At 36.3% G+C, this 23,133-nt stretch overlaps 2 protein-coding genes across 2 annotated transcripts in view; both read right to left on the reverse strand.

Annotated features, from left to right (window-relative positions):
- Positions 1–310: 310 nt before the first annotated feature.
- LOC134534600 (zinc finger protein 771-like) lies at positions 311–4,705 on the reverse strand. Its single transcript, XM_063373082.1, has 2 exons — positions 4,664–4,705; positions 311–898 (listed from the first exon to the last, which is right to left on the reverse strand). The coding sequence occupies exons 1-2, from the start codon at positions 4,703–4,705 to the stop codon at positions 581–583; spliced, it is 360 nt and encodes a 119-aa protein (XP_063229152.1). The 3' UTR covers positions 311–580.
- A 1,644-nt stretch (positions 4,706–6,349) lies between these two features.
- The window catches only part of LOC134534193 (longitudinals lacking protein, isoforms H/M/V-like), a 74,883-nt gene continuing 58,099 nt past the window's right edge, over positions 6,350–23,133 (reverse strand). The window contains exon 6 of the mRNA XM_063372354.1: positions 6,350–6,735. Within this exon, the coding sequence (XP_063228424.1) occupies positions 6,431–6,735 (305 nt within the window). The 3' untranslated portion in view covers positions 6,350–6,430. The remainder of the gene's footprint in view (positions 6,736–23,133) is intronic.

Here is a 23,133-nt window from a genome sequence, read left to right on the forward strand (position 1 = left end):
TATATTTAGGATTATAACAAATCAGAAATTAAATTTAAGTAAAAAAAAAGGAGAGGAATACAAGTATGTACATACATGCTGGCACTTGTAGAAAGATTCACACAAAAAAAAAGCACATTAATTTTTTGTACAGACTTGTCGTGAAGTTTTGTTAGTTCAAAACAGCTTTCTAAGGCGGAAAGAGACAATGATGAATATAAATAATTAGAGATGATATGAAGTTACCTTAGTAGGAAACCTTAAGATTTAAAAAAAAATTATTCAAAGGAATATTTAAAACACGCACACTGAAACAGTATAAGATTTAGATATTTATTCAAAGGATCACTTAAAATACATTGCACGGTAAGATTTCGACATACTTTCAAAGAACCACTGTATGTACATTGAAACAGTAAGATTTTGATGATTAATAACACACAAGACAGACAGTTTGAATACATTATGATAATGCAACTTGTGTGTTTACTCGAGGAACGTTGGAATAGAACCACTGTATGTACAACAGTAAGATTTTGATTATTGACGACACGCGAGACAGACAGTTCTGAACGCGTCACGAAGACGCAACTTGTTGGAGTCACGGCGCGGCGCCGAGGCAGGCGGCCAGGTGCCGCGCGTGGATGTGCCTCTGCAGGTTGTTGTGGCGTGCGGAGCGGTGCGGGCACAGCGGGCACTTGAACCGGCCCTCCTGCCCGCACTCGTACCTCACGTGGCGGGAGAGGTTGGAGCGCCGGCTGTACGCGCTCCTGCAGTTGGGGCACTGGAACCTCCGCGTCGGCGGCGCCTCCGAGTCCGGCCACGCGCCGAACAAGTCTACAAAATGCCAGCATGTGAGAGTCAGAATCTGCGCACCGTCAACTCTACGGTGCACAATGGCCCAAATTAAAAGTCCACACTATAGTTAGATTTTGTACGACTGAAAACTATTATTTCTACCGTCTCTAAAAAAAAAAAATTAAATGTTATATAGCCTTACTACCTGCTTCCGAGACTAAAACTTTAAAAAATTTAGAGTCAAATTCAAGGAAATGCTAGGAAAAAAAAATGAGGGATAGTAACATATTACAAAATAAATGTTATATTTGCCCTCAGCTCTCGCATAAAAGTGCATTTATCTACAAAGCTCCTTACAGTATTCTTGATTACCGTCGCTTAATTTTTGTATGCCATTTCATGGCATCATTAAACAAGTACAACTAATTACATAAAAATTTGACTGCCAATTCAACAAACAACAATATAATCATATAACATTACAGATAAGATTTAATAACTAATAAAATATTGCTGAAACACAATAGTGACACTCAACATAGATTTTTTTTTTATCCCGTTTTCACTAATTGTAAGGTATGGATCCTGAATGAAACTCTTTTTAAACAGATATGCTTATTATCCACACTTAGGCTGGGTTTGTAAACTTTGTAAAAAAAATGCAAGAGCACAAGGATGCAACATGCAACTGCAACAAATGTGAAACCAGAGTATTTTAAGAAACACACAAGTCACAACTTGAAACATTAAGAGTTGAAAAAATTTCATTCATCTAGCTTTTTTTCAAAACAGATATTTTGCCCGTTAGAAAATGTTGAATCAAGGTTTAACTGAACCTACACTTACAACACTGAGCACTACTATGTATTTACATTTCTCACACTACCACTCTCTTATTACCAACTTTCAAGACATTAACCTGTCATTCACCAATATCATTGTAGAAGCTGTCATCGATGTTAGAACTACTAGAGCTGATGATGCTGGTAATTAGCAGATGGTTTTTCAGGAGATTTCAAGGAGGTGCGGAAATAAGGAAAATCACATAAGTAATGATATTTTATTTGTACAACTCTTATGAATAAGGAACTACAGTGTGGTTGAACAAGCACTTATAAACACCACTAATTTATAATAAACGTCGGCACATCATTTAGAACTTACAGTTTTCAAAGCAATGATTTGTAAAAAAAAAAGTTTCTCTTCTAAGAAGCAGGTTACAAGCTTTAATTTAAAAAAAAACTATTTGAATAAAGGAACAAATCACCTTTCTACCTTGATGTTGGCATTTTAATTTTACTAACTAAAACATTCACAAAAAACTCATATTTCTACTTTATTTAAAATGTATGATTATTTTTAATGAAAAAAAAACAATACAATACCAAATACTTTTTTTTAAATTTTTTTTAACTACTTACATCAATTTTAATTCAAACATAATTATAACTATAATTCTAAATAATTATAACATTTAGATATTTTTTAATTTTTACAAAATAAGGTAATCATTTTTCTAAAATGACAACAGTCCAATTATTCATGGTCCGCAGGTAAGCGAAAAACGTTGAAAATAAAAGTGAGAAATATTCAGCACATAAGACATGAGACCAGTGTTCTCAAGCCGTCAGCACTTATGCTCTTGGCCTCGCTGACAGAAGCATTTCATGAACGAGCTGCAAGCGGTGCCAGTGGAAAACTTGGCATGCACCTCTCTCATTTGAAGAAATGTCAGTTTGTCAATCACCAAGCACATGACCTCACGACAACTATTGGTAGTTCACAATTAAATTAATATTTTCGCAACCCATGACTAAGATTTACTTTTAGTATCCTTCAGCTACATGCCTGATTAACACTGCAAGACCAGTAAATGCATACATAAAACAAAACTAAACCAATTATTTCAGCCACCAATTTCAAACACTGAACATTTTACAAGACATAATGTCGAGGAACTACTTTCATGATGTGCTGAGAAAACTAACTACGTAAATATCAGAGCGTGAAATCATAATTCCATTCTGTTTCATTCCAGGGCAGTAATGTTTCTCAAAATTATATTTCAGTGTTCAGTCGAGCCTGAATGGACGTTATTCTGAAACATCTCCAGTCAGCTCTCAATGAGAACTGTACCTCGATTTTCAAACAACATTTAGTTCTGTTTTCTAACTCTTAAATGCAAGACAGCTTTTAAAAAAATGTGAGTGAGTCTTTAAGTACTTGCCAGTGATGTGTAAACATTAAACCTCGGTAACAATCAACTTCATGTGTTCTTATGTTGCAAATAAACTTATAATTATAAAATCCTACAACAAAATTAAACAGACAATTCTTTAAAATAATGCAAAGCATAATAATGTATGAAAATTATTCAGTGAATGCTGCACTATTTCTATATTTCAGTGTTAACTAAGGATTGTCAAAATTGTAATGCATGTTATTTAAGTTGTCATTATTTCTGTTTATAACTATAAATATAACATAAAGGATAGTTGTACTGTTATAAAGTTTAGTTGGGCACACCAATAGTTATAGCTTAGTTCATCCCCCCATGTCCACAAAAGTTAATATGTATGAATGAGTCATGAGGGTACGTCATATTTTCAAGAGTTCTGAGAATTTCACGGATGGCAGTAGCGTGTTCACACATTTCCATTCCATTCTATTTCCATTCCTTCACGAAATTACTCCCACCAAATGCCGTATACAGATAGCGAAGATGTTTACACATGAAAAAAAAAGTGATCAGTTTTGAAATGATTAGTGGTCTTGAGAGTGGTCTTAATTATGTCTGTTTAATTTACATAATCTAAATTTTAAAAGCTGCTGAAATGTGTTAATACCAATTTGTCTTGTTGGTTAAGTTTTCAAGTATAGTCATAGATTTTTCTTTACTTGTTTTGTTATTATCCTTTGTTTGAAAGCATGATGATGCAATATGACAGTGAAATTACACCAGTGTTATAGAGAGAAAGAGACACTGAAATGTAAGAGAGAGACAGAAACGGTGGTTCCCTGCCGAGAGTGGGAACTCAAGGACAAATGTATCATCAAAATTGGAAAGATACAGAGAAGGGAAAGCCCCTAGTTATGTGAATGCAGAGTGTTTTCATATCTTGTAACTTGTGTTTAAATTGACTGATTTTCGGAAGTGTGTCTCAAGCTGCGATATGATTGGGTGGGGAACACGTGACCACCTCCCTCCTTCGTGGATGGAAGTAGCCACGTGGCCAGTTGTGATCAAGGAGCCGAATGGTCGCGGTCTGGCTTCGGCTCAAAAAATAATATAATTACGTGGTGAGTTGAAGCAAATTTCGCAGCTGTGGTCCAAGCGCCGCCGATTGACGAACATTTTTGGACTTTTTATCTAGAACTCGTTGACTGCAGTCATCGGTGTTAAGCCCATAACGAGGCAAGCATGAGTCATTTTGTCTTCGTCATTGTCCAAGTATGCAAGTACTTGACTTGTTTCATGAGTTCATGTGAAATAATAGGATTTAAAAGCAGTAATAAATAATCTTTTCATACAACATTTCAGTAGCATTTTAAAGTAAATTGTCTTACTGGAAGCAACTAACCTTTGTTTTGGTTTTTACAATGTGTGGTCAGAAGATGACTGCCTTTGTACTTATGTGAATTTTTGGTAAAGGATAATAAAAAGGAGTAAAAATCAGTCTTTATTCTCGGAAGACTTTATTTTCATCATGAATCAATTAGAGCAATGTTTTTATGAAATTTGAACAGTATTTTAGAACCCAACAAATTCTTCAAGTGTTTTATGTATGTGCAATTCAGTTCAAGTTTGAGCTAGTTGAGCTAGATGGGAGGTCTGGGTTGCAACATATGGTGCCCCACGTGGGACGCCAATTGTCGCACCCCAGACCTCCCGGATCAGCTCAAAATTTGATATGAAGTGGACATTCATGAACACTTGCATAAATCATTTTATTGCCGAGAAAAAAATATATATTAGTTCCCAAAAAATTGTTACTGTCGACAATTATTTTACTAAAATAATGTCTCTCAAGACACCAAACTGATATTAATGTATTTTTATTAATACTTAAAGAAAATTCACAGTCATTGTGGCAGCCATCTTGCGACCACAAAAAAACTGTACACGTAACGTATACAAATCTTCAGACATAACCTCTTCTCTGACTCCAAAAAACAAACACATAGACTGTTCGAAGGTACCGAAGGATGAATATTTAAGTGGTTACACACTAACATATTTACTTGTTTAAAATTAGTATACATCATAACACAAAAATTTTAAATAACTACAAAACTAAAAATTAAAATTATTGTGTGCAATCACCAATCACATAACCTATTTACTGCACTCCCATATATACATTCACATCCACATTTTCTTATTTCACACATTTGTTCATTTTGTCATATGTTATCATTTACAAAGAAAGTATTCAAAATGAATTTTTCCTTTCAAAGAATAAACCTCTTTTACAAACATGACTTAAGATGTATAGCTCATAAAAAAAGAAAGAAGCACGAATACCTGTAAAAAAAATGTATCAAGTCATACAAATCAATAGCTCTAAAATATAGATTTTAGAGAATTATTATTTCGTATTTAAGAAAATTCTTGAAAAAGAATTAAAAGTACACACAGGATTATATAGAGAAAATATTTAAAATGAAGAAAATTAACACAAAACACCACCAAACTCTAAAATAAAGCTTCAATATTTTTAAAACACTTCTCCAAATCAAAAATGTGAGACGACAAGGTAAAAATAACTACATAAATAAGGACTTAACTGGCAATGTAATACTATTACAATTAAAATTTAAATAAAAAGTTTTAAAAATTAATAATTGTTGCAGAAATTTATTATTAAACATTTTTGTGGAACATCTTCAGGTAAAGAATTTTTAGAGACAGTTATGAATAGAAACAAAAGTATTTTACCAAAGTTATTGTCTTGACGATTCTCATGATACAGATAGCATACCAGCTGGCAAAAATAATGTTTTAAATAATAATAAAAAGAGTTTAACATAGAATTTACATAGAGCCATTCTAACCACAGGTGTTCCCAGCAACAAGCCACAAAAAAATTGAGATAATACATAAGGTACTTCTGGTACATAGCACCACTTGCTGCTGTCGACGGCAGACTGGGGAACTATGTACTTAACTACTAGGACAGCTACATCATTTTGACATCCATGTGGGCCAAAAAAAAAAAAATTGTATGCATGTTTCTGATTGTTCAAAACAATAATCCTTATATTTCATTTTATTGTATCAGGACGCTGTACATAATTTTCCATAAATGTGGTAGTTTTTTCTTACGAAATTGTTAAGTGATGCGTATGATGCGTACTGTTATGTATTTTTGGGCATATACTTAACGAAAAATTATACAACTGACTTCACACAAAACAAAAAGACTGTTGTATGTTGTCACTAATAAATATTCTCTGTGTCTCGCACTGTTCTCTAATGTTTGCCGTTGTTACTCAATAACACATACCAAATATTTTAGGCCCGCACACACGCCGCCGGACAGTACTGTTGTCGCCCGCCCACAGACCGGGCCGCGATGAACTTCGGTCCAGCAGGCAGGACGGGATTCGAGCGCACGGTAACAGCACGTGTCGCCAGGTCCACGCGCGCCGCTCAAAGAGGCGCGCCGTGCTGGTTCTGTACGTGCCGCTTGAGGCTGCCCTTCTGCGTGAACCTGACCGGGCAGGCGGGGCACTTGAACTGAGGGTCCTTGCCGCACTCGAAGCGCAAGTGCTTGCCCAGGTTCGACTTGTAGCTGTACAGCTTGTAGCAGTGTGGGCAGGGGAAGGCCCCTGGGCTCGACTCTTCCGGGGCCTCTTCCTGGGCCTCCCACGGGAACTTCGACCGCTGGCTCCCCAGAGGGAACAATCCTCTCCTCGACGAGTCTGCGTCGGTCCAGGGGTCAAACCCAGCCTCTCCTGGAATTAACACGGAAACATTAGCCAAGAAGCATCATCAAATAATTCCGCTATGTATCGTGCAGGCACTACAAATTAAATACCTGTTTAGAACCACAAGTTCTAGCAGTAAGATACAATGTGAGAGATATTAAAAAAAAAAAAAAAATACACAAAAATAGATGCAGGACAAAACTAAACCATTTATACAGGCAAAAAAAAAAGAATTACAAAACAATGTAATCAAGTTGGTTATAATCAGAAATTTCTTTATATAAGTATTTGGAAAGAAGAGTAGATACAAGAATACTTAACACATCACATTACCTGAAAAATTAATTGAAAACGTATGGTCTAAGGTGGGGTCCCAGGCAGTTTGGCTGCTTCAATACCAACACAGCATGTGTCGCATGTCCACACCAAACGAAAATATATGAATATTACCCACACAAATAATCACAAATAAATACAAAGAATATTTTACTACTATTTTCTGGTGTATACAAGCCACTTTGAATAGCTTAGAGATGCTACTCATTGTGTGGCTACAAATAAGTCAAACCTCATCTATCCAGACTAAGAGGGACAAAAGGCAATCCAGACAATCAAAAATCCGGACAATCTGGGTAATAACTTGAAAAAAATCCTTAAAGAAGTAGATTTACCATTTATTACAAAAAAAAAGTAAGTTTGTTAACAAAATTACCTAGTATACATGTCCTAGGTTGTTAACAAGACATTAAAAAAAATATAAAAATTACTTTCCACACTCTGAACATTGAATTCGCCCACTTTCTTCTGTTTCAAACATGTGTGGCGTTCGAATGAAGCACGGTGACGCAAACGCTCTATCACTAACAGCTCAGCTGGAGAGACGCCAGGCTGACTCTCCAAGTATACTATGATGTTTGTCAGCTGTGTGCTTTCTTGAACTCAACAAAGACCATTTTATTACCATAATTCCACCATCCATGCAGTAACTGCACATTGAATCAAACTAATTTGTAGCTTATTGGCCTGTGCCAGCTCCGATCTTGGAAACGTTCTACGTCTTGGTCAGCAGACAAGTTCGAATCCACACACACAGTACACTTGTGGACACACACGCACACAAACATGCAAAGAAACACATGCAACACACATACAGAACTGGGTATCTTATGCGGTTTCGATGGCCTTCAGGATAGACTGCACATTCTCCTGTACACTGGGCAAATAACGCAAGTTCATTGGTTGTTGACTTGTAAGTCGTCTCAGCTGGTTTGTCTGTGATTCGATCCTTCTTTGCTTGAGGGTTTATAATTGGTTGAGATTCGCCAAGATGAACAGTAAGCCAATAGCAAAATTATCTAAGAGGTATATGTGTTTGAATTCTAGCCTATCACCGAATGAATCCGCGAATTTGGCAGGTCTCTACACATTGATCAAGCTATCTGTCAATAAGTTATTGGGAAAAAAAAGAAAGTACATCCATTATATTTATCATTTATGATTCAAGGTTTCAATGAATCACAGCCATTTACATTCCATAATCCTGCAATCCACAGTGCTGGCATCACACCGCTGAGAAACAGCACAGCTGAGGGCTTGCAGGAGGATTGTGTTCCTGCTTGCTGGTTGTCGTCCCGGGCAGTAGGCTCCACAACAAACCAGCCGCAGGCTGCAGGGACCCCCAATAGGTTACCTGCTGCCCGGGATGTGCCCCTGCCTCCCTCAAACATTAGCTCGGTTGTAATTAGGGGACAGTGTTGTACGGCGAATTGCGATAAAACCGAAATGCAGGTCAAAAACATTTCATAATGCTGAAATTAAAGTTATACCATGGAATCAATTAGCATTTAACCAAAACTCAATTCAAATCATAAAAAATGGTAAACTGTTAACGTTTGAAAATTCAAGGAGTGTCGTTATTTCCGGAGGAAAAAATTCAGCAAAGTGCCAGGATTAGAAAAATTAATTCAATTTGGTTCAATATGCTTAGTTGGCCATATCTTATTGAAACAATTTTAAACCATAAATAATTGCATTTTATTTTTATCGTTCTGAATTACCTGTTTTATACCAATTTACTAAAAATGGTTTAACCGTAAAAACTTGGTGGATTAAGTATTACAAAACATCTTTTATAAAAATAAAAAAAAATTGAAATCCCAAGGACTAAAAACCAAAAAAAAACATGAAATCTTGTGTCTAGTTATAATGTGTCCTTTTTAGCTATCAATAAAATGGCAATTTCAATAAATTTAAGTTCATGTTTCCCTCTTACCCTCCAATCTTCACCACCAAAAAAAAAATCCTAGTTGTGTTTCTGGACTGCTGTCATCCACGTCATAAAAAGTAGGTGGCTATTCGACCCAAGTTAGTCCAAATTTATTTACGAAAACAATGACTGACTAGTAACTGCAGTTTTTCAAATTAATACAAACAAGACAGTACATTGTGAAACAAAACTGCCTTTTTTTTTTTTTTTTCAATGAAAGGATGGTAGATTGAAATAAATAGCTGAAAAAATTGTGCAACTGTGACCCCACTGATGGTTTTTTTTATACTGAGGGAAAAAACACTCTTTTACTTTCTGTTCTGGAAATGAACCAACATAGGACTGTGCCAAAGTTGGATTGAGGTCGTCAGGCTGTCGAGAAAGATATTTTTAATGACTTTGAACATTAAATATTTTTTCAATAAGAGGTGCTAAGACAAACACTTCACTATTAGTGGAAACTACATGGGATAGCAGAAAGTATTTAACCTATTTTTCATATGTATTAACTGTAGTGGACAGATGTCCCCCCCCCCCTCCTTTTCCTTTTTTTAAGATCACAACTTACACAAGATAAAAACAATCTGTAAAAACGTTCTGAACACAAGAGAACTTCCCCCATTATTTTTCTTTTATTATCTTCTTAAACCACAACTGAATATTACCACATTAATAAATATAAGTGCTAAATTTCATATAGAGAATAATTTAATGGAACAAACATCAGTGTTACAAAAGGAATGAAACATGTGAACAGTAACATAGTACGTAGCAGTGACTGAGCTATGCCGGGGGAACAGGTCCTCACTGGAACAGCTCTGCGGGAGCATGCTGCTTCCGGACGTGCCTGTTCAGGCTCTGCTTCTGCGTGAACGTCTGGCCGCAGACGGGGCAGCCGAACTGCGGGGTCTTGCCGCACTCGTGCCGCATGTGGTAGCGCAGCGTGTGCTTGTACGTGTACGTCTTGGGGCAGCTGGGGCAGGCGAAGACGGCCTGGCCCGAAGCCTCCGGCGCCTCCCAAGGGAAAACCTCGCGCGACTGCCGTTTCCTCAAGTGTCTTTCCCGACCGGGAACACTCTCCAAGAACGCAATCTCCTCTAGCTCTGAAACAGACACGACCAGCATCTTAACTACGTACAGTAACACGTCCGCTCTGAACACAAAAAACACTACAAAATCACCCAGTTTTACACTTGAGAGTAACGAAACTACACTCCTTGGTGAGGATCCTGAACCAATGACAGTCCTTTATCTCAACAGGCTGCGAAATGGCAGGCCTAACTCAGTCAGTCGCCTTGAGAGTAGGCAATGTTTGTATCCTGCCAACCAGTCACATGACAACCTGAATAAAGATATCCACTCTTTGAGAACTGTAGCTCCTCTTGCAAATATCAACTCCTAGATATCTTATACTTGGTGCTCCTACATTATGCTAAAAGCATGTGCAGTGTGTTTGTACTCAAATGAACATTCAACATTTCCTGTGATGACAAGTTTATAATTAAAACACTGGGACCCTGAAATGAATGCATATTTTACATTTTTATAACCTTTTCTAAAGTGGTCAAAAGAAATAATTTCTAGTGATTTTCCAATGTTACAATTTTAGTATCAGTTTCACCGATGTTCCTAATTTCCTGGATTTCCAATATTATCATTTCCAATCGATACTTTAAAACCCAAAACCCATTTTAAAAAGTACAATGATTCATCCATTCAGGTGACACCCATATTTTCTACTTACCTGTTTATAGTCTTTAGGTGTCTTTTACGTCAATTATTCTGTAATTTAAGGCTATACTTGCATGTTGTGTATGTTAATTAGTCAAAGGCATAATGTATTTTGTGATATGCACAAATATTATGCGGTAAAATGCTTTTTCTTTCATCTACAAAAATTCTAATAATAAATAAATATACTAAGGTATTTTCTTACTACCTAAAAATATTGAAATTCTCGAGACTTGCATTGTGATTATTTACAAAATGTATTGAATCAGTTTTGTATCAATTATCAGGTCTGTGTTGGTGATTCGCTCTGTATCAGTTTTTATCCATATTGCCCATCAGTACCTTTCAAAATGCAGTTTTAAGTGAATTATTCATCATTTTTCCACATTTTTTTTTATTGGTCACTGCAAATACGAGCACCACGCCATGAAAGATACCACAAAACACAGTCTGCAGTAGTCAGAAACCGTCCAGAGCTCAGGGTACAGCAGACTGAACAGTAGAACATCGGGATGGTGAAGTCAAATATCTGTTGCACTCAGAAATAAAATAAAAAATTAAATATTCAATATATTCAAGATATATAATGTTCTCACTGGTATCACATTATTTACAAGTCCACAGTCACAAAGGCACAAAATGTTAACCAACGTGTCACTTGGGAAACAGCGAACGGCAGGCGGGTGGCACACGGCAGGTTCTCCGACCACGCGCCACTCACGGAAGCGTGCCGAAAGGAGCGTGCTGTATCTGCACGTGCCTCTTGAGGTTCGCCTTCTGGGAGAACCGCCTGGCGCAGACGGGGCAGGCGAACTGGGGCTCCTTGCCGCACTCGAACCGCCGGTGCTTCCGCAAGTTGTTCTTGTGGAAGTAGGTCTTGGGGCAGTCGGGGCAAATGAAGACGGCCCTGCCGAACGCATCCACCAACTGCCCTTGGCCACTGTCGGCCAGCAGCGTCGAACGCCTTGTGATCTCGTACTCTTCTGAAACTGATTAACAGCAGCACGTTAATTATGTGCGCATGCCACAAGCTCTACAACAAAGAGATACTCTCAGAGTTGCCACAGAGTTCCCCCACATTCCCAGGTTTCCCCAATGAAACTGAGTGGAGTTTTTTCTCAACAGCCCAGACCATACATTTTTTCCAGAGTCAAATTTTTATTTCTTTCTAACACTGAAAGTATAGATGCTGAACCTCCTGTAACTTATCATTATATAAATTAACAATCATAATATCCTAAATAGAAGTGGGATCACAACAGCAAAAACATTTTTCTGTAGTGTATCCGATTCAACAGCTGTGCTTTATCATTCCTGGTCTTACATCACAAAATAAAAAAAGTCATGGTTTGGTAATTAAAGTTAACTTCACTTCATCATTTCATAAAAAGTACATGAACAAACATAGCTTATAATTCTGTTTCAATTTATTTATCATGAATGGAAATCAAATGTTTGGAATGAACACGCACGTACTGTAAACATCCACTCCGCGAGCCTACTATAACAGCAAGGATACACCTGCCACATCACCAAAATTGAGGAAATAAATTGTAAGCAAAAATAAGTGATTGGCGTGTACAAAAGCAAATACAAAATCTCCAAAATTTCATTCAGTCTTGCAGTCAACATTTTCAGAGAAGCAGCTATCCTGAAGATGTCAACCAAAATGGAGTTTACTTCAACTTTGACAAGGCTAAAACCAACCAGCCAAGCCAAAACAATTCAGCCACTGGCCTCCAAAAGTAAAGAAATATTATTATGATTTCCCAGCACAGACAAACAAAATATATTATAATTTGCTACATGCATTTTCTTGGATGGTGTAGGCAAATATGTGAAGCCAATGTACATCTCTCTGAAAGGGTGGCTCTATATGTGTCCTTTAATTGGGTTTGATCGGAGATACGCAGCATTTCAGCCAGTTTTTACTTGGCAACGGCCATTCTGCCCTCCTAACATGGCTGTGTGCCTGCAACTCTCGATCACAGCCTGGGTGACATGGCACAGCAACCAACAAGACTGCTTCCTGTACGTACTTCCTACGTTCTACACATCCCCTCTGGTTCCAAGACTTGTGGGATTACAGTGAAAGTTTTGTTTCAAGCCAGCTCCATCATGCAAAGAATAGCCAAAAATTAAAAAAAAAAAAACCTCCAAGATAACAGTGGGCTCCAAAAGCAATCTGTTTCTGCATCGTATTCAAAATTATAAGTCAAGCCAGGCACTGGTGTCTTACTGTCATCCCTTATGAGAGAATATTGGATAAAGTAAGTAAGTGGACAGCTAGGTGTTCAATGTATGTATGCTAGTTCTCATCAGTGATGTACACACAGGTCAGCTGTGATCGATATCTGCTTTTACTCAAAGTGGGTTGGAAGGCGAGCTTTGAATAGCAAAGGGGCTATCGCTGTTTGGCTAAATTTGCCTGTGAAAAAAAAAAAAAAAAAATAAGCTTGGTAGTGAGCAATATGGCTAGTCTTTCATGACAGTGCCACTTAAATACACATAAAACATACAAATATTTACGTACACCTAGATTATTATGACTATCGCAGGTGCCAGCCCATATAGACTGTCTACCTCTACCCAGATGACGGCTGAAAGCAAGAGTCTACAGCAGAGGTGGCCAAACATAGAAGTCTACAGATTCTCTTTTTTTGAAGGTGCATTATGAAAAAATAAGTGAATTTTTACAATGCATGCACACCATGCAACAAAATTTTCATACGATGAAAACAAGGTTAAATAAAAATTAATTATGTGCTTTTAAATCTTTTTCTTTAGTTATTGATATTGAATATTGGTTCATATAATTTAAAATATTTATTTATTGTGAATATTAGTGATATACATTGTGTTTATAAACTTTATCAAGTGTATTTTCAAGTGTAGATATATGTGTATATCAGTGTGTATGTAAGTGTATGTAAGTGAGGTTATGTTCCCGTATGTATAATTTATTTGCATTAAAAATTACTACATTATTATTCAATAAATAATTAAAATTAATACATTAGAATAAATATCAAGCATATTTATTGATTTTCAATACTAATTAAACTTTATCGTGATTATTTTAATAAATTAAAAATTATTTTATACATGTTTATATTAATATAGAAAATTAACTATTTCAATTTTTTTTTTATTTGAATGAATTTATACAAATAGCATGTATAATATCACTCCAAACCTTTTATTATTTACTTCTAATAATTATTTGAATGCAAGATTAAAGTCAGTTTTTTACTAAACCAAGTAAGTTTAACTTCTAACGTGCATACGTAAGTACAAGCACCCATTTTTTTATACTGATTTTTATCTAGTTTGGTTTGTGATTGGACGTGAGCAGTAGCAAATGAGCATTTAATTTGTTAACATCGTGTGTTGGCCACCCTGAACAAGCCTTCGAGGTGGCGATAGGGGGTTGGGGCAGACAGGGGGAAGGAAGGGTAAAGGACAGGTTTCAGAATGGTCAAACTACACTAGCATTGCATTTGTTTAAGGTTGTCTATCATCAGCATAAATAAATCCACCAATTTGTAAATATGTATAATGAACAATTTATATTTTCAATATCAAAATATTTTTTCATTTATACTTAAGTACACGTTACATATTAATTTTTTTTTGATAGCAAAAAAAAAGTCACACACGACATAAACAAATATGTAAAAAAATTAATCCATTTTTAATTTTAATAAACATTATTTCACCTCCCCCCCCCCCCCCCCCCCCCAACATTGTTTGCAAGTCTACAATCAAAGAGATGTCGTCACAGGAATCGTAAAGTGGATCAGACTAATAATTACACACGCATGTGGCAGCACGAGATGTGGCACGGCACGTTTATAAACGACGCGCTGCTCACGGAAACAGTCTGACGACGGGAGCGTGCCTCACGAGGCTCGGCAGCTGCGTGAACCTCAGCCGGCAGCAAGGGGCAGCGGAACTGGGCCCCCCTGACGCGCTCGAGACGCAAGTGCATCTGCAGGCTCCGCTTGTGGAAGTAAATTACATTAATTCCCACGCTAATAACTCTGATTCAATCCTATCACTTCATTTTGGTTTAATTAGAACCAAATTAGAATATTGCCCTATTATGTGCAATAATATCAATACAAAAGATTGTTTTAAAATAGAAAGTAATCAAAACAAATTAAAATAAAGAAGTTTCCACAACCAACTCTTACTCTTCTCTCAGATCATATGATTCAACTAGATACTTGTTTTGTACACAAATGTCATAACTATAAAATCAAATGTGATTTATGTCCTTATGAACACTGGTTTGTCAAGATTCCCCCAATTTAACAGTCGCCTGTTATCTTCTCTTTGTACACTTACACAAGAACAATGATCTTATTCATAGATTAATTTCAAACTTTAATAAAATGAACATGCAATTCAGTTAAACTTGAATGTTAGAATTTATTGTCAATCTATATAAGTAATCTTACTGTACATTTAGTCTTTAATAATATAGTACATTTACTTTTCTAATAATTTTGAACTGTTATTAGTTCTAAGTTTTCCTTTACTGATTTATGTTTATTCACACATTAGTAGTTATTATCTCTATTTTGTAGTAAATCACTCTGTATGTTGTATTGGCAAATGTTGCTACTGCTTGAATCTTTTAGGTTAATCTATATTTGTGTTTGCCATTTGTCTTTTGTGTACTGTTATTTTATGTCATGTTTTTGTTTTTATGCTGTGCCTACACCAAAAGTTTTAAAACTGTTGGTTGGCATATTACAAATAAATAAACGATTGTGATTCTAATGGTTTACTGCTGCGCTACCTCATTTACACAAGTTTACACAAATTATGACTCAAGGGCATGGACATAATTACTTCATTTTTTTAACCAGCAAATGTTTTTCTTAAAATATATTTTTTACAGAATGTGGAAGCTAGCGTAAATGTCTAGAACAATGGTATTTTCTTCACAAACCCTAGTGTCTTATCTGTCTCATGAAGGCACAGAAAACTAAGGTATATAAGTTATACTGTTAGTGATTTACGTTTAATGCTGAAGTTTAAATGGAATCAAGTTTGTACTGGATTCTGAACTACATGCTACTGACGATCTTGGCACAGACCACTTGTTAAGTAATGATTTTAGTTATGTGTGAACCATATCCGTGACGGCATATTCATGACAGGAGTGAGCTTCAGCATGAAACAGATCTATTTGTCATGAACACCAGATAAATCTTACAACTGTCCCTTTTCTCCTACACACAGCTGCCTAGGGACTCCTGCAGGCTAACCGTGATACAAATGCACTACCTGTGATGGTGCAAGGACTTTAATAATGCACAATAAAGGATGTACAAGAAAACATTACACACTCCAGTTGGAAAAAAGTGAGACTTTTATCATAACATTAACTTTATATACTTTTTGAAAACCTGTGTTAAACGAGAAAATCTTTTCTGATGTAAGTTAGATTTGTATCCAACCAGTTTACAAGCAGACTGAAGGCAACTTGTTGTAGACTGAGAAAAAAGGTATGTCACTGTGGCTATCCTAATACTTAAAAGACACTTCAAAAAACTGCAAGAAGACTGAAGAAATTGTTGAATAAACACAGGTAACATTTTACTTAATAATTATATTCATATCACACACACATTCAATTTTGAAAGGTTTCCATTGACTCATGTCATTCCCCTTGATTTAACATCAGCATTTTCAGAATCATTTCTAAAGAGTGTGTGTTAGTTGATTTCATATCTTGTCGAACTCATACTGAGTTATTCGGTCACATGCTGAAATGGACGTGTGAACTATCCTCACAACTGAAGTTTGTTGTAACCCATGATGAGCTACCATGTAACTCCCAGGTACTGCAGCAGGGATGTGAGCTAGTATTTGAATTTCTAAATTTCACTTCCTCATAGTATATTTTTCTTTAAAAAATCTTTTTCCTCACATAACAAATCTATTAAATATTTAAGTTTTGATGGTACATATTTGAGGATTTGTTTGACCTCTCTCTCTCACAATATAAGAGTTTTTTTTGTCACTAACATTTATTTTTATTTTCTATATCTATCTTACAAATATTTTATTTTTCAACACAAGTAAACCACACAACTTTCACAACAGTAGAAAAGTACTTGCCATAGCAAGTTCTAAAACCAAGGCATTATTCAATTTACTTAAAGTAAAACTAGCAAATCTACACCATGGAGCACAACAACATACCAATGGCAGACACATGGAAAAAGCACAGTAGATCGTGGCAACGTCGAGCGAGACACGGATGCACTGCTCGCATGAGCGTGCTGCCTCAGTACGTGCCTCGAGGCTCAGTCCGTGAACTTCACACGACACGAAAGTGAAGGTAGCCGAACCGCTGTTCCTCACCACACTTGATGCGCAGTTGCTTCGGCAGCTCTTCATGCAAGAGCAGGCACTTGAGCGGCCCGGAGAGACGAAGACCGCTCTGTCGCAAAGCTTCCGTGTTTTCTCTTTGTAAAAGTCCAGAAGCACACATCCGAATGGCAGATTGATTGTTGTAAGAATGTATGGGTGTCAGCTGACAGAAAGACATCCACGAATGGATGCATTCATCACCACGACACAAACTGCAAAACTCCTTTAGTAGAATGTACGGTAGAAAGACACCCACTGCAATAGAACTACACTTGTGTGTGAATGCATGGTTGCAAAATTTTTGCTGGCTAAACCAGTTCCCTCTGTTGGTACACCTTTTCACTAACTTCCTTCATTTATCAACCTGTGATACCTAATATTTTGGTCCATTTTCTAATTCAAATGAATTACCAAATGGCTTACATTTCCTTCTGTAAACAAATGTAAATGTTATACCTAGTCATTCTAAATCATTAAAAAAAAACTCATTAAACACTTTAAAAACACCCATGGCTGTGCAATCTACCTTCGAGAGATTTTTTATTTTTATTAACAGTAAAAAAACGAGAAGCTATACTTCTCCCTAGCTCATGAAATGAATTAACCAAATTGAAACTGTAATAATACTCTAGTCTTAATTTCAAACACAATGTGACTTTGATGTACCTTAACTACAGGAAGACTGTAGCCATATGGCTTATCTGTGAGATCCAGACACCTTCTTAAATATCACGTGAAAATATTAAAAAAAAGAGCTGACCACATGGTATTTTGTTTTCATGTCAAGCACAAGTGTTGCGATACGCCGAGACAGCGCGGCTGCAGAGAAGTGCCCGGGGCCGCCGGCTCACGGGAACTGGCCTTCCGCCGAGTGCATCCTCAGGACGTGCCGCCTGAGACTCTTCTGCTCGGTGTACCTGAGCCGGCAGTACGGGCAGCAGAACTGAGGCTCCTTGCCGCACTTGAAGCGCATGTGCAGCTGCAAGCTGTTCTTGTAGCTGTACGTCTTCGGGCAGTTGGGGCAGCTGAAGACCGTCCCGGCGGACGGCTCCCCCCGGGCATCGCACGGCAACGCCACCTTCACCAAGCGTCTTGTCTGGCCAGAAATGCTCTCCCAGAGCGCAACATCATCCTTTTCTGGAACGGATAAGAGTAACACTTCAACCAACAATGTCACTCTCCCAATAGAAAACTAGTCCCATTCAACAATGTAAGTTCTAAATAGGCCTGTGCAAATACATACTAGTTTTTTTGACGCAAAGCGAACATCAAACAAAATGTTTAAAATATTTGTGATGTCGAGTGAACTGCGAATATTGTTCTCGGCAAAGCTGAATTATACTTATCTTATAAAATACAGGATTGAAGTAAAAAAATAAAATAATAAATCATTTATCATTTGTAATGATTGAACTGATTAAGTGCTTAACCAATCGAGTACTATACATAACATCAATAAAAAATATAAAATTACCATGCATAATATTAATATTGAGCATTCATAACAGCAAATAGAGTGCCTTCATTTCTTTTTTTTAAATAACCAACTTTATTCAAGCAAAACATATAAAACACAAAAAAAAATATTATTTTCATGAGTAAATCTTAGGCTTTCAATGTTTTGAAGTTTTGCAACAAACGTGAATCTTGACATCAGACGCAAAGCTTTGCATCACAACCGAAGCTTCAAATATAAAAAAAAAAAAAAACAGATTATTTCCTGGCAAAGTAAAATTGAAAATTGAAAATAGCTTTGATTGATTTGCTTGGTCGAAGCTTCACACAGGCGTAGTTATAAATGAGACACATGACAGAAGCAGCAACGAGTTTCTGTGCCAACAATTGTATCTTTGTTTAGTATGGTACACACAAAATTAAGGAAGGCCCGAAGGGCACAGCCAGCAAATACCCAAGTTCCCTTTTACATAGTTGGTAACACCTTTTTGCTCATGACTGTGCACACTATGTTAACAACAACAAAGGAAATAAACTGCAAGTCACTTCTAAATGTTAGTACACTTAAAACTAGGAATTGCTTATCAATGCTTACTACGTATTATTTGTAGACAGAGAAAAGGATTCAATGTTGAACCAATTGTACATTATAGTAGAGTAAATAATACCTTAAAAAAGAAAATCTTAAAGTAAAGATCCTCGCAACATCATGATTAAAATCAAAAAGGTGCCTTGCAATACAAGTCAAATCAAGATCTCTCTTAATTCAACATTACCATCTTTTTATTTTTTTGGCAGTTTTACATATATAAATAAAATCTTAAAATAACAGAAAAATATTCACAACTTCTTGACACTCCAAATGCAGCAGTAGAAGTTAAAATAAATAAATAAAAGATTTTGTGAGGAAATTCATTATTTATTAAACACTAGTTTACAAAAGTACCTGTGAAATATTTGAAAAGCACACAAGTATTAATAGTTATATTGTAGGGATTGCATTTCACGAACAAAACAAAACTGGCTGTTTATGTTGAGTAATATTATTTCCCACAGGCACTTTATAAGTCTCTGTCTGTCAGCTGTGGGCAGTGAATGCTTGGCTTAACACTGGTGTGTCTCCCAAATACAGGCCTGCTGCTCAGTCATACTTGCATTGAAAATACATTACATTCAACAATTATGAAATCATAGCGATAACAAGCACATATAGACAATTTGAGATTAATTATAAAATTACAAGCCCATCATAGCTGCACCATTAATTATAATTATTACTATCCACAAATGTGAAGTTTTTTCAAATTATTTTGACTCATGTTTATTTAAAATTCAACATTGTGAACAGAAATGTTGCTTAGAACTTTAATAAACATAAAAGGGAGGGGGGGGGGGGGGAACTAGAATTCTTGGTTATCATTTATGTTAACTCTGCCTAAATAAAGAAACAAGGTATGATTAGAGATATCATTTTAATACTAATTATAACTGATTTAAGTGAAAAAATCATAATTGGTTGTCACAGCTGCAAACCACTAAAACTCAGGAATGGGACTGTAAAAAAAACACACACACACAGGTTTAGGATACAGTTCTATATACCAGGTACACAAAACCCATTTTACAATTACTTTACAGTACAATCCTAGAGAAATAGAACAGTAGCTTGTACATGTACAAAGCAAAAGTCATGAATAAACATGGTTGCTAGAATGCAGAGATCATATTTCCTTAAATTTTAAAACCAAAATATTGCTCTTTTTAACTAAACTGGTCACAAAAAAAAGGTTCAGCTCTTTCTTAAGTCAAAATGGAAGTGAAATTTAAAAGTCCAGAATGCTATGTAAAATCTTACATTGACATAGTTATTCCTCAAGCATTATGCAACAAGTATCTATACTTTTCGTATATTTATCATGGTCAGCATTCAATATAAAAGACTTCTATGTTAAATTTTGTATCCATGTTTCACATTATAAGTTATTTGCAACATGAGAACACGTGAATTTGCTCGTTACCGAGGTAAGATGTTCACACATCACTAGCAAGTACTGAGCGATTCGCTCACATTTTTATTTAATTACTTATATGTATTATTACCAGTTTTTAGGTTATTTATAATTAGTGTCCTTGTAATTTTTTTAGTATTTAAATATATGTAGTTTGTAACCTGGCATGGCCCTTCCCTCTGGATTGATTCTGATTCTAAAGCTTCTGACAACTTTTATTAGTGTGGTGCACTAAGAGAGACGTACTTCATGCATTTTCACCTTATTAAGCAGGAGATCTGGTGCAAAGTGCGCTGAGGCGTGTGGGATGCCCTGTAAGCCCCCTTTCTTAATGACCACGAGTAAGTACAGATTACCCGGATTTTGTCATCAGTAACAGACATACAGAACAATCTCGTCGTACCACATCAATCACGCCCCGAGACAGCATCTAGCCGGGTCTCTTTTCCCGTTAAATCACATAAAGTGGCGCCTAAAAACATAGAAACTTGAACCCTCCCAACAAGACCCTTATAATACTGAACAAAAGTAATCTATCTTTAAGCGTCTACAGTAAGATTCTATAAAAAGAAGTCATGTTTATTTATTATTCTATTCACATTCTATACCATAAAAACATAATAATTGTTTGTTTTTTTCTATTTGAAAAATTTTTAGTTCTAAAAGATATTTAGATAAAATTTCAGATTGAAATTTATAGGTTGATGATAGTTTTCTTCCACATCTAAAAGTTACATCTGACACTTTTAAATTTTCGATGATATTTTTATAACTCTATGACCATCCAAGCAAAGGTTGTGAGCTAGACGACATGAAACAGAGGCTTCCCGGCTACGCATAGCCCGGGGCGGATACAGGCACACTTTGAGGGTGGGAGAGGGGGAGGGAAGACGCTAGGTACCTACAAAGAAAGGATTCAATTGCAAAACTTGAAACAAAAAGTCAGAGATTGGCAGTGGAATATTTACACAGATATGGTCTCAAATACTGAAATCTGATAGTTTCATTCAACTTTTAATGAAAGAGAATTTTAGCGCATGAATTTAAGTATTTCAGTTAACAAATAAACCACAGGAAAAAAATTGGTTGTCTGTAAAGTCGGTTTACGGACGATAGTTTAACGTGACAACGTCATAACAAAACATTGATGAAATGATTGCATTCTTTTATGAATAAAATTGAATAATTTTTATTGAATTATCACTATTTTGTATAGATACAAAGAAGGAGTGAAATGAAATCCACAATTTAATTGATAAATTTACTTTTATTTGCACTCATTAATTCAAATACCTATGTTTATTACTTTAACGAAGAGATTATTTCAACTATAACTTTTATACGTGTTTGCTATTTAACTTCTCCCAATCTGTGTTATTCTGTTAAGGATTGGACGATGATAGGAAAAGTAGGAAACGAATGGTAGTGTTTCAAGATTAGTGTGCCTCGAAGAAGTCAAATCGATGGTTGTTCCAATCGAGTGGAAGAGAGAGAGATGCGGCGCAAGCGTACAATGAGTGTAACGGGTCACAGTGTAACGGGACACTTTTTCATGCGTGCAGCCGGCGTTAATCGATTTATTAGACGTTGTCACGTCAAAAATAGAAACTAAAAGTAGAGTTCTGGAAGGGCTATGGCATCCCCCCCGGCTCACGGGAGTGTGTCGAAGACGGCGTGCTGTCTCTGGACGTGTCTCTTGAGGCTGTGCTTCTGCGTGAGCCTCAGCGGGCAGAAGGGGCAGCCGAACTGCGGCTCCTTGCCGCACTCGAGCCGCTGATGCTTCTGCAGGCTCTTCTTGAGGGAGTAGGTCTTCCCGCAGTCGCGGCAGGCGAAGTCGCAGCCCCCGGGCGTCCCGTCCCGGGCCCGGCCCGGCCGCCGTCTCGTCGAGAACACCGCTCGCCTCGAGACTGTCTTCCTGAGCGTGACGCCCGCCTGCTCTGGAGTGGACAACAGCGGAGCGTCAAATGCCTGTGCCACAGCCTCTACAGCCTCTACAGCATCACACACTACCAAGTAGTGCAGCTCTTTACAAAGAACAAATTCACCCACTGCTAAGATCACTAAGTAATTTCCATGGAGATGGAAAAAATTTTCAGAGTACAAAAAAAATATCAAATCACTTATGGCAAAAATAAAAAAAAATCAGCTCATCAACACAATATTTATTTCAGCTGAACAATAACTACACTTGAAAATATATATATATATAACTATACCCTGCAATTCAAAACATTATAATTGACTAGAAGAAAAATTATTACCTATTTCTAGAAATTAAGCCACATGGAAAAAAAAAACATTGACGAGACAAAGTCTGGTACAATAAAAGTACCTATGCACAACTAAGTAATGAATAATATGTCTAGGCAAAAAGTGAGACAGGGGGACTGCAGAGAACAATGAATATTTGAATTTACTTAACTTAAAAAATAATAATATTTAAAAATTTTCAAAACTTAAAATTTTTTATTTAAAATTAGGAAAACTTAACTTTAAACTAAATATTTAAAAAAATTTAAAAATACACAAAAAAGATTATACATTGACAAATACAGAGTAAAAGGAAAAACACAT

This window comes from Bacillus rossius, chromosome 7, assembly GCF_032445375.1.
Source record: "Bacillus rossius redtenbacheri isolate Brsri chromosome 7, Brsri_v3, whole genome shotgun sequence".
NCBI classification, from domain to species: Eukaryota; Metazoa; Arthropoda; class Insecta; order Phasmatodea; family Bacillidae; genus Bacillus; species Bacillus rossius.